The sequence below is a fragment of the Mauremys reevesii genome, linkage group 19, assembly GCF_016161935.1.
Source record: "Mauremys reevesii isolate NIE-2019 linkage group 19, ASM1616193v1, whole genome shotgun sequence".
Taxonomy (NCBI): domain Eukaryota; kingdom Metazoa; phylum Chordata; order Testudines; family Geoemydidae; genus Mauremys; species Mauremys reevesii.
The window spans coordinates 2,642,035-2,654,526 of NC_052641.1; the positions used below are offsets into that span (position 1 = coordinate 2,642,035).

The following is a 12,492-nucleotide window of genomic DNA, read 5'->3' on the forward strand; positions in this document are numbered from 1 at the left end:
AACTCTCCAGAAAACATGGCCCTGACTGGGGATGTTGAGCCCTTGGGACTCTGGCCCTGGATGTGGCAGGGGGCGGGAGAAGTTCACTGTTAATGATACCACCCAGCCACATCTCTCGCTGAACAGACCCCAGGTAGTCAGGGACGGCTCCAGCTTTTTTGCCGCCCCAAGCAGCGAAGTGGGGGAAAAACGATAAAGCCGATTGGCGGCACTTCAGTGGCAGCTCAATCGTGCCGCTTCATTCTTCAGTGGCACTTCGGCTGCAGCTCTAAGAGGAAGAGAGGGACTGAGGGACCCACCACCGAAGACCCAGACATGCCCCTTTCCATTGGCTGCCCCAAGCACCTGCTTCCTTCGCTGGTGCCTGGAGCCAGCCCTGCAGGTAGTGGTGGTAGTGGGAGGTGCGGGGCCGGGATAGAGGATTTTGTGGAACCTTAACTTTGAATTGTTACTTTCAAAGCATCATCCTTAATTTGGAATGACATACATGGCCCCTAGTACTGTACTGCGTGAGCACTGCACAATCTTTAATGTATTTATCCTCACGAGGCAGGACCATGCTGTTACCCCCACTGTACAGATGGGAACTGAGCCCAGAGCAACTAAGTGCCGTGCCCAGAGTCACACAGGACTGCTGCTGTGGTGGAGCAGGAAAATGAACAGAGGTCTCCTAAGTCAAAGGCTAGCACCCGAACCATGGGAACATCCGTTCTCCCACAGGCTTTTATAACCATAACATTACAATGAGTTTGCTGTCTTTAAAGATTTTGTCTGGGAATAGACAGTGTAATTACAGCCTTTAATGAGTTCCCCCTCAGATGGACAGCACCCTAGTAATAGTCCTGTGGTTGTCCTTTGCTCCATTACTTTGCCACAAAATCTAGGTTCAAAATGGGGAACAAGTGTCTGCTGCTGTGAGACATCTTGGTTTAGCTCTGACACTTCATGGACAATTCAGCAAAGCTGATAACTTACACGTTTTTAAATCAAGACTGGATGTGTCTCTGAAAGATATGACCTAGGAAGCTTTTCAGGAAAATTCTATGTCCTGTGTTATAACAGGTTAGACTATAACTATAGGTTGAAGTTTTAAATCATGATTTAAGAACGTCTGTAACTCAGCCAGGGGTTAGGGGTCTATCAAAGGAGTGGGTGGGTGAGGCCTCTGATGCATGGCCTCTGTGGCCTCTGATGCGTGGGAGGTCCAACTAGATGAGCACAATGGTCCCTTCTGGCCTTGGCAGCTATGAATTTCCCAATACTTGGAGTCTTCAAACCAAGGTGCATGTCTTCCAAATAAGACACTCTAGTTCAGCTGCAGTTCCTGGGCTTGATGCAGGAATTCTAGGATCTGTGCTATCCAGGAGGTCACACTAGAGCATAATGATTCCTTCTGGTCTTAAAATCTACAAATCTATGAAATACTTAAAGCAAATAAAGACAGATGGTATGAAACAAATATAGAGAACCTGAGGTGATGTTCCATGAAAGAAGGAGAGCAGTGTTATTTTTACCTTGCTTTTATCTACGTGATTCCAAATCAAGATAAAAATGCAGTTTGGGTTCAGTTAGCAGAAAGAGATGTGTAAACTACCAATCTCCTGCAGTGTGGAATGTTTTCTGCAAAAATCCAAAGTCTATGAATAGAATGTCCTTGCATTTTCTCAGTGCTGTTGAGTCCATTGTTTTGGTGACTCTTCTCCTTTGCACACCCTTTAGCATGGAAAACAAGTCAGCTGCAGACCAGGTCCTGAATGAAGTCGCTAAGACCATACAACAGTATCCTGTGAATTTCCATGGGGCTCGGATCATTACAGGGGAAGAGGAAGGAGCCTATGGCTGGATCACCATCAACTATCTGCTGGACTCCTTCACCAAGGTGTGGTTAGTGGGAGATGGAAACACCCATCTCTGCTATTGTTATTATTTTAGATTCTTAAATGCTTAAGTTAATTCAGGCTGATGAAAGGTACTTGACAGCAGCCCACAATGATAATGCCCAGGAAGGACTGGATAGAAACTATCTAACTTTGTATGGAGGCTACCACACTAAGCAGATGGTGGTAGCCATCGTCAGATGGTAACAACTTTCAGACTGGTTACTGCTAGGAACATAGGGGTGAAAGATTCCTTATCCTATTAGAGAATCAACCTCCAAGCTAGCCAGCTCCCAGTAGTCCAGTATGATGTAATATCATTCTCAGATGATGTTATAGTTTAAAAACCCCATGACCAATAAGCTATTGACACCTCAGTACAGCAATTATCCCAGAGAACGTATCAGATGACACAGACACAAACAAACCTGCCATTATTAAGCCTACAGATGAAAGAGAAGGAAAAATTATAAATAAGTTTCCCCGTTAAACACTAAACGGAAATCAAGGGTCACTCCTGGGTGAAACCAGATCAAATTTCAGTTCCAAGAGTTTTCAGAGACTATATTTTCAGATTCTGTAGTCAGGTGACTTTTGCAGTGCAGTTAACCCCTTCTGTTTTATTCTATTTGATTCAATTCTATTTGATTTTATACCAGTTCTTACAGCCCACATCCCATAGAAATAACTCAAGACTGGACTGTCTCTCCATGTGATCCCTGTTTTGTCTTGGCAGTACTCTCCCAAACAACGTGACTGGATCCATCCTCAGTCAGCCAAGATCCTGGGTGCACTGGACCTCGGAGGAGCATCAACCCAAATCAGCTTTATCCCCATTGGTCCAATTACGGACCAGACAAAAGCCTCTACGTTCAGGCTCTATGGGTTTACCTACACTATCTACACACACAGCTATCTCTGCTATGGACAGAATCAGGCGCTGAAGCAGCTAATCCTGAAAATAACAGAAGTAAGAGAACGTTTGGTAGCAAGTTTGACTCTACCCCCATTCTATCAATAGGATTTTATTTCTATTCAATGCAAATAGGAGCACAGGGAGCAGCATCAGAGGGGGCTGAGCACCTGCAGCAGGCTCCGCGGGGCCTGGGGGGTGGGTCGCGAGGATCAGCATCTGGTATAACGCAGGCCTTGGGAGGAGCATGGGGGAGAGGAGGGGAGCAGAGGCTTGAAGCTGGGAAAGTTTTCAAGGTATCCCTGGGAGATGAGGAGAGAAGCAGGGGCTTGGCTGATGGAGGCCTTGTAAGGCAGGAACAGTGGGGAGAACAGGAGGGGTTTGATTGATGCTGCCCTTCTGAGATGTACAAGGGAGGAGGAGGAGATTCCATCTCCGGTCGTGGCTACAGAGGTACCTACGCGTTGTGGGGACCCTGAGCTAGGGCCAGGGCGGGGGGCTTGTCAAGGCTGCAGACACTTCCAGGGTTCAGAGACTCTAGCATTGTCTACCATTCAGCCTCCTGATTTATAGGGATTCAGTGGGGATCACGTCACGCTCACCTCAGAGGCCACATGGCCATGAGGGTTTGTGCGCAATGCCGAAGGACCTGAATTGCACTTTGCCAGATGAGTTGGGGAGGCTGCTGGGTCCCTGAGGCTTGGCAACACCTGTAGCCTATAGGAGCCCCTGCACTTTTCTCCCATGCAGCTCAGCGTGCATCCAGAGCCACAAGAGGCTTGCATGAGAGGGAGAGCAGGGGGCTGCAGACACACAGATAGGTCTGGGGCTGACAAAGCCAACAATAAATCTGATGATAATACAACTTCATAGGAAGAAGCCCCAGCAGCTGGGCCAGTGGTCTTAAAAGGAAAACCTCTCACCGAGCTGCCTGCCAGTCCTGTCTGACTCCCAGTACATTCCTACCCTTAGGCTGGGATGCCCCAGCATATTTAATGAGGGCAGGGGATAGGAATGAGTCTTCAGTCTACGAATGACCATGTGATTTCACTGTTCCCAGAACATGGGGGTCCAGGGCTCCGTTAACCACCCCTGCTACCCTGAAGGATACCAGGAAACTACCACAGCAGCTTCCATTCACAGCATACCCTGCACGGCCTCTCAGGCACAGACCCCGTCCCAAGCCTCCTGGAATGCCACGCTGGTGGGCACAGGGAATGCCACCGAGTGCCGTATGGCCATCAAACAGATCTTCAACTTCACGGCATGCGGCCAGAGTCAGTCCTGCACATTCGATGGGATCTACCAGCCTCTGGTCAACGGGGAGTTCTTTGTAAGGCAAATCCTCTCTGACCCCTCTTCTGAACAATCTCTAACCCCTTGTTCTCTTCGGGTGACCCTTTGTGCCCCTTCAGAGAGGCTGAGCATGCCTCCCTCACAGCACCTAATTGCCCAGGACTGAGGTAGAGCCCCAAACTCAGATGCAGCAAACCCAAACCAGCCCTTTCAGACAACTGTGCACAGCTGATACCCGGGTGAGAGGTGCATGCCCCCAGACCCGGGGGCATTTCAGGCTGGCTGCTGCCCTGAGCAAAGGGAATGCAGCTTCCTATGTGCCAGTACAGAGAGGGAATGTGTATTGCAAAACAGAAATCATAGCGCTTTTCAGAATGGACTGGTGACCTGGCCCAGGGTGACCCTTCACTAGCAGTGGTAGGAAAATGGAAGGGAGAGGAGCTTTCTAGGGAAAATTTCAACTTTGTATTAAAAACTCCCAGGGTTTGTTGGGGGTTTTTTTGGAGGCGTTTGTTTGTTTGTTTGTTTGTTTGTTTCAGTTTGTGGAAGCAAATTTAAATATTTCATTTGGCTTGGTCAACATTAAACCACATCCTCTGCGACATGCAAATTATAGTTCAGGTGCCTCATGCCCCATTCTCCTGTCAAGGCTGTCTGGACTAACATTTCCCATCCCATCGTCTCCCCATCTTGCTGGTGCATCATGGGAGTCCCATGGAGGTGTAGGCTGGCTGGGTTGCACAGCCCATGGAGGAGAAAGGGGATGAGGTACCTGAACTACAATTCCCATGAGGCACTGCAAATTTCTGAATCAAAATTGCCAGTTTGTGGGTGTTTGTGTAACCTTTGGGTGGGCTAGAGTTCACTTCATTGCCTTTCTCCAGTGCTTAAAAAAAACGAACCCCAATTCACGCAGAAAAGCAGCTGGAGACCCAGAATTCAGCCTCTAAGGATTTTCAGCCAGGAGATTGCACAGGGTCAATCTCCCCACATTCAAATCCCAAAATGAATTAACTTAACTAAGTACCTACTTTATAAAATCTTGTAAAGAAACCTAATAAATAATAACTTAGATTTTAAAACATAACATGGCTATTTTATAATCCACATACATTATCTTCACAGTTATACATAAATAAAGAAAACAAATCTAAATAGATCAGTCCCCACAGAAACACACTGAGAAGAAACTCAGGGCTGATCTCCACTACTGGGGACACTGTCGATTTAGCGGGTCTAGTGAAGACCCACTAAATCGACAGCAGAGCACTCTCTGGTCGACCCTGGTACTCCAGCTCTCTGAGAAGAGTAAGGGAAGTCGACCAGAGAGTGTTTCCCCTTGACACAGCGCAGTGAAGACACCGGGATAAGTCAACCTAAGCTACATCGACTCCAGCTACATTATTCATAGAATATTAGGGTTGGAAGAGACCTCAGGGGGTCATCTAGTCCAACCCCCTGCTCAAAGCAGGACCAACACCAACTAAATCATCCCAGCCAGGGCTTTGTCAAGCCAGGCCTTAAAAACCTCTAAGGATGAAGATTCCACCACCTCCCTAGGTATTCATGTAGGTGGAGTAGCATAACTTAGGTCAACTTACCCCGTAGTGAAGACAAGCCCTCAGAGTTCCCAAAAGCTTAGGTTGAGTTCACCTGAGTTTCTGATCACCAAAGTTACACAGTCTGCTGAGTCAAAAGCAACATCTTCCCTCCACTTGCTTGCAGGAATCTTCAGCTGGAATCCATGCAGACTCTTCCTCCTCCTCTGCTGACATCACTGTTAGCCAGTCAACTAACTGATTAACTCAGTAAAGTATATTGATTTTGAAAAAACCCTGTTACAAGAACATACAAAACTGAGACTAGAAAAACAGAAACAACTTCGTCCCCATTAGCACATTTACACAAAAGTTGCCCCTTGCCCTCATGGAGCTTGACCCCAGCAACAGGGAACGATTAGAATGATTGGAGCAGACCCAAAACTACCACACCCAATTCCAGAGGCTTCTGGGTGCGGAGTGCTAAATCCGCCTAGCAACAATGACCCAGACACAACTCACTGCTACCCCACCCCCCAACAGGTCTCCTAAAGAGATATCTCCTATTAGCCACATGGGTTACATTTGTTTTTTCAACAGAAGTCAACATTTTCCCTGGAAACCAGAGACTCTTCATGAAAAACTGTGTTCAGTCTAAAACCCAATTTTCTGTCACAAAACACTATTGACAGAAGAGTTTCAACCAGCCTTCCCCTTCATCCCTTTAAACCTGGAAAGCATCTCCTTCTCCCCATGGCAACATTAATGCTTAGCACTTACAGCTCAGTAATGCGAAAGCACATTACATAAGAACATGTGCTCAATTAGCCCCATATTACCCCTTGGGACACAGTCACAAAGAGGGGATGGGATTAGGGTTGCCACCCGTTCAGTTTCACTCAGACAGTCTGGGTTTCGGCAATAATAATAGATGTCTCAAGACATCTAGATAGACTTATGTGTAGTGCTGGGGAGGAGCTGGTGGTCGTGGTACATGTAGGTACCAGTGACATGGGGAAGGATAGGAGAGAGGTCCTGGAGGCCAAATTTAGGCTGCTAGGTAAGAGATTGAAGTCCAGGACCTCCATGGTAGCATTCTCTGAGATGCTCCCAGTTCCACGCGCAGGGCCAGTTAGACAGGCAGAGCTGCAGGGTCTCAATGCGTGGATGAGATGATTGTGTAAGGAGGAGGGGTTTCGATTTATTAGGAACTGGGGAAACTTTTGGGAACGGAGGAGCCTATACAGGAAAGATGGGCTCCACCTAAACCAAAATGGAACCAGATTGCTGGCACTTAATATTAAAAAGGTTGTAGATCAGTTTTTAAACTAAAGGCTGGGTGAAAGCCGACAGGTGCGGAGGAGCACGTGGTTCAGACATCCCTTAGGGGAGGATCTATTAATAGAGAATCTCTATGTCCTAGTGAGGACGAGAGGATGTAAAATGATAAAATACAGGCAGGGTCTGACCAGAAACAATCAAATAAAAAAGAGTCCCACTCAATTACATTGTATAATGGCAGACAGCTAAAAGGAGACAAGTTTTTAAAGTGCTTATATACCAATGCTAGAAGACTAAATAATAAAATGGGTGAACCTCATATTAAATGAGGCTATTGATATAACAGGCATCACAGAAACTTGGTGGAATGAGGATAATTAATGGGATACAGTAATACCAGGGTACAAAATATATCGGAAGGACAGAACAGGTCATGCTTGTGGGGAAGTGGCACTCTATGTGAAAGAAAGCATAGAATCGAATGAAGTAAAAATCGTAAATCAATCAAACTGTACCATAGAATCTCTATGGATAAAAATTCCATGCTCTAATAATAAGAATCTAATGGTAGGGCTATATTACCAACCCCCTGACCAGGATGGTGATAGTGACTGTGAAATACTCAAGGAGATTAGAGAGGCTATTAAAAAACTCAATAATAATTTCAATTATTCCCATATTGACTGGGTACATGTCACCTCAGGACGGGATGCAGAGATAAAGTTTCTTGACACTTTAAATGACTGCTTCTTGGAACAGCTGGTCCTGGAACCCACCAGAGGAGATGCAATTCTTGATTTAGTCCTGAGTGGAGCACAGGATCTGGTCCAAGAGGTGAATATAGCTGAATCACTTGGTAATAGTGACCATAATATAATTAAATTTAATATCCCTGTGGCAGGAAAAACACCACAGCAGCCCAACGCTGTAGCATTTAATTTCAGAAAGAGGAACTACACAAAATGAGGAAGTTAGTTAAACAGAAATTAAAAGTACAGCGCCAAATGTGAAATTTCTGCAAGCTGCATGGAAACTTTTTAAAGACACCATAATAGAGGCTTAACTTAAATGTATACCCCAAATTAAAAAACATAGTAAGAGAACCAAAAAAGAGCCACTGTGGCTAAACAACAAAGTAAAAGAAGCAGTGAGAGGCAAAAAAGGCATCCTGTAAAAAGTGGAAGTTAAATCCTAGTGTGGAAAATAGAAAGGTTCATAAACGCTGGCAAATGAAATGTAAAAATACAATTAGGAAGGCCAAAAAAGAATTTGAGGAACAGTTAGCCAAAGACTCAAAAAGTAATAGCAAAATTTTTTTTTAAGTACATCAGAAGCAGGAAGCTGCTAAACAACCAGTGGGGCCACTGGACGATCAAGGTGCTAAAGGAGCACTCAAGGACGATAAGGCCATTGCGGAGAAACTAAATGAATTCTTTGCATCAATCTTCATGGCTGAGGATGTGAGGGAGATTCCCAGACCTGAGCCATTCTTTTTAGGTGACAGATCTGAGGAACTGTCCCAAATTGAGGTATCATTAGAGGAGGTTTTGGAACAAATTGATAAATTAAACAGCAATAAGTCACCGGGACCAGATGGTATTCACGCAAGAGTTCTGAAAGAACTCAAATGTGAAATTGCAGAACTACTAACTAGTCTGTAACCTATCATTTAAATTAGCTTCTGTACCAGATGACTGGAGGATAGCTAATGTGATGCCAATTTTTAAAAAGGGCTCCAGAGGTGATCCCGGCAATCACAGGCCTGTAAGCCTGACTTCAGTACCTGGCTAACTGGTTGAAACTATAATAAAGAACAATATATGTCAGACATATAGATGAACATAATTTGTTGAGGAAGAGTCAACATGGTTTTAATAAAGGGAAATCATGCCTCACCAATCTACTAGAATTCTTTGAGGGGGCCAACAAGCATGTGGACCAAGGAGCTCCATTGGATATAGTGTACTTAGATTTTCAGAAAGCCTTTGACAAGGTCCCTCACCAAAGGCTCTTACACAAAGTAAGCTGCCACGGGATAAGAGGGAAGGTGCTTTCATGGATTGGTAACTGATTAAAAGATAGGAAACAGGATAAGTATAAATGGTCAGTTTTCAAAATGGAGAGAGGTAAATAGTGGTGTCCCCCAGGGGTCTGTTCTGGGACCAGTCCTATTCAACATATTCATAAATGATCTGGAAAAAGGGGTAAACAGTGAGGTGGCAAAATTTGCAGATGATACAAAATTACTAAAGATAGTTAAGACCCAGGCAGACTGCGAAGAGCTACAAAAGGATCTCTTAAAACTGGGTGACTGGGCAACAAAATGGCAGATGAAATTTAATATTAATAAATGCAAAGTAATGCACATCGGAAAGCATAGTCCCAACTATACATATAAAATGATGGTGTCTAAATTAGCTGTTACCACTCAAGAAAGAGATCTTGGAGTCATTGTGGATAGTTCTCTGAAAACATCCACTCAGTGTGCAACGGCAGTCAAAAAAACCGAACAGAATGCTGGGCATAATTAAGAAGGGGACAGAAAATATTGTGTTGCCTCTATATAAATCCATGGTACGCCCACATCTTGAATACTGCGTGCAGATGTGGTCGCCCCATCTCAAAAAAGATATATTGGAATTGAAAAAGGTTCAGAAAAGGGCAACAAAAATGATTAGGGGAATGGAACGGCCTTCTGTATGAGGAGAGATGAATAAGACTGGAACTTTTCAGCTTGGAAAAGAGATGACTAAGGGCAGATATGATTGAGGTCTATAAAATCATGACCTGTGTAGAGAAAGTAGATAAGGAAGTGTTGTTTACTACTACTCATAACACAAGAACTAGGGGTCACCAAATGAAATTAATAGGCAGCAGGTTTAAAACAAACAAAAAGAAGCATTTCTTCACAGAACACACAGTCAGCCTGTGGAACTCCTTGCCAGAGGATGTGGTGAAGGTCAAGACCATAACAGGGTTCAAAAAAGAACTAGGTAAATTCATGGAGGATAGATCTATCTATGGCTATTAGCCAGGATGGGCAGGAATGATGGCCCTCGCCTCTGTTTGCCAGAAGCTGGGGATGGATCACTTGATGATTCCTTGCTCTGTTTATTCCCTCTGGGGCACCTGGCGCTGGCCACTGTCAGAAGACCAGATACTGGGCTAGATGGACCTTTGCTCTGACCCAGTAGGGCCATTTTTTTGTTCTGTGACAGGGGCCATTTCACAAGCCCCAAGGTCCTTTTTTTTTTTTAAATCTGTTTTCCACAGTGGCCGTCCTAGCCACTCACTGCTGATTTGAATTTAACTCACTGACAGATGCTTACACAGTGAATGCCAGCTACTCTCAGGAGGAGGGGGACAGAGCCAAGCCAATCACAGTCTACAGCTCCTCCCTGTCCCACCCACTCCTGACCACCCAACTGTGGAAAGTTTCTCAGTGTGGAATTTGACAGGCTGCAGGAAGTGCTCTTCTCCTCTCAGGCAGGTGTGCAGCAAATGAAACGCACCTGTTTCATAGAATCTCAGGGTTGAAAGGGACCTCAGGAGGTCATCTAGTCCAACCCCCTGCTCATAAGAGGAATAATTCCCAACTTTTTTTTGTTTTGCCCCAGATCCCTAAATGGCTCCCTCAAGGATTGAACTCACAACTCTGGGTTTAGCAGGCTAATGCTCAAACCACTGAGCTATGCCTCCCTCCTTCTGTCCTGCTTCCTTTCACACTCCCACTGTGTGGACTCTGTCCCCCAGTCGGAACATCCATGTAAATATAGCGAGGATTCCTCCCTTTCACCCCAGATGTATGTGCAAAAGGGGGAGCTCCCTTCCTATGCTCCCCAGAACGGGTTTGCTAATGAAGCAAGTGTGTGTGTGTGTGTGTGTGTGTGTGTGTGTGTAAAAATGAAGACGTTCAAATGAGCTTTTGTAAATGAAAATCCCCTCGTGGGTGTGCACATTGCACTTACCCCTAGGATGTACCTCAGACGTGGCACCTCTGGGGCTGGGAGGGAGAGGAGCCTGTGATGGGGGCGGGGCCTCAGGGGTCCAGCCCTGAGAAAGGTGGCAATCCTAGACTGGATTTCCCTGAGCTGGTAAAAGGGAGAAGTGGTAGAGCACAGCCTGCAGGCCGGGGTTAATGCACAGGATCATATTCCTCAAAGTCAAGCCAACAATAGAGCCATGCTCAGGCCTCGTATTGACCTGTTGGTCTCTTGCTTTTCAGGCCTTCTCTGCCTTTTACTACACCTTCAGCTTCCTCAACCTGACCAGTGGGCAGCCCCTGGCCGTTGTCGAGGACACTGTCCAGAAGTTCTGTGCGAGAAACTGGACAGACGTACGTGCTGTGAGGGGGGATGGAGGCTACAGGGGAACAGGCAGGGGCCATCGGTGGGGATTGCAAAGCAAAGGGTCCTAAGAGGGGAGGGGGAAGGGAAGTCTCCCAGGGGAGGCCCCACAGCCCAAGGCAGGCCAGGATTATTGAAGGGGGAGGTGGTATCACAAAGCTCAATGCCCTGGCAATGGTCAGAGGGCCAGTGATCTCTGCTCTGAGCTGCCCACAGGGGTGCAGGCTCAGTTCCCAGGCCCAGCCACTCTCCCCAGGCTGGCAGGAGCCTGAAGCTCTGTGGATGCAGCACACTCCCACTCTGGTGGGAGGCAGCGCATCCTGTCACTCCGGGGTACCCTTCGTGGCAGCCAGAAGCCATGCTGATGGGCTCCCAGCTGGCCACCATCAGGAGTGAAATGGTCCCAAGCCATTAACTTAAATCAAGGGGAGGGGACAGAACTACCCAAAGCACCATCTCCCTCCTGGCAGCTTCCCCAGGATGACCAATGTCACCCCCAGGCAGGGCCGAGGAGTGGGAACAGCCAGTCAGCACCAGAGGAGTTTTCACTGCTGAGGTCGCATGTACCCAGCTGCTGTGCTGTACAGCCCCCCATCTGGCCTGGCGCACAGGGACGCTCTCAGCGCAGATCCAGCCTACAGAAGGGAGGGTGCTGTTGGGGTGGGCACACAGCCCCCTGGCTGGGGAGAGACAGACTGGACATGGGTCCGGCTGGGGACAGAGAATGAGGTCATGGCCATGTTGTACATGATTAACATTGGGGTGGGGCAGCCAGACAAGTTGCTCAATCACAGCTCATTTGAAGGGCTTGGAAATAGCTGCCTGGTCCATGAGCAAGCACCTGTCTCTGTACCCCAGAGAGATGTGGCCATCAATCCCTCCCTCCACACCTCAGACTGTCAGGGAGCTGCCAGGACACAGTCTGCCCCTGCTGTAGGCTCAGAGCTCCTGTCACGCTGCTGGTGTCAATGTCCCTTCTCTCCCCTGTGCTAATTGTTTACCCCCAGTTGAAATCCAGCTACCCCAAAGAGAAAGATCAGTGGCTGCGAGAGTACTGTGCCAACGCCAACTACATCCTGGTGCTTCTGCTTGATGCCTACAAATTCAACCAAACCAGCTGGAGCAGCATCAAGTTCCAGATGAAGGTAAGCGAGAGTCCAAGAGCAGAGGCTAGGAGGAAGAATCGCACGTCAACCTGCTTGGAGTCAGCATGGTTCAGTTGGTGGCACAGGTGCTCTCAC

General features: G+C 46.9%; 1 protein-coding gene across 3 annotated transcripts in view; it reads left to right on the plus strand.

The window, feature by feature from the left end:
• LOC120386571 (ectonucleoside triphosphate diphosphohydrolase 8-like) overlaps positions 1–12,492 on the plus strand; it is a 67,612-nt gene that overhangs the window by 53,894 nt on the left and 1,226 nt on the right. For all 3 annotated transcript variants that reach the window (XM_039505953.1, XM_039505954.1, XM_039505955.1), the window contains 5 exons: positions 1,720–1,879; positions 2,614–2,847; positions 3,851–4,123; positions 11,131–11,241; positions 12,259–12,396. In XM_039505953.1, coding sequence (XP_039361887.1) covers positions 1,720–1,879; positions 2,614–2,847; positions 3,851–4,123; positions 11,131–11,241; positions 12,259–12,396 — 916 coding nt within the window. The remainder of the gene's footprint in view (positions 1–1,719; positions 1,880–2,613; positions 2,848–3,850; positions 4,124–11,130; positions 11,242–12,258; positions 12,397–12,492) is intronic.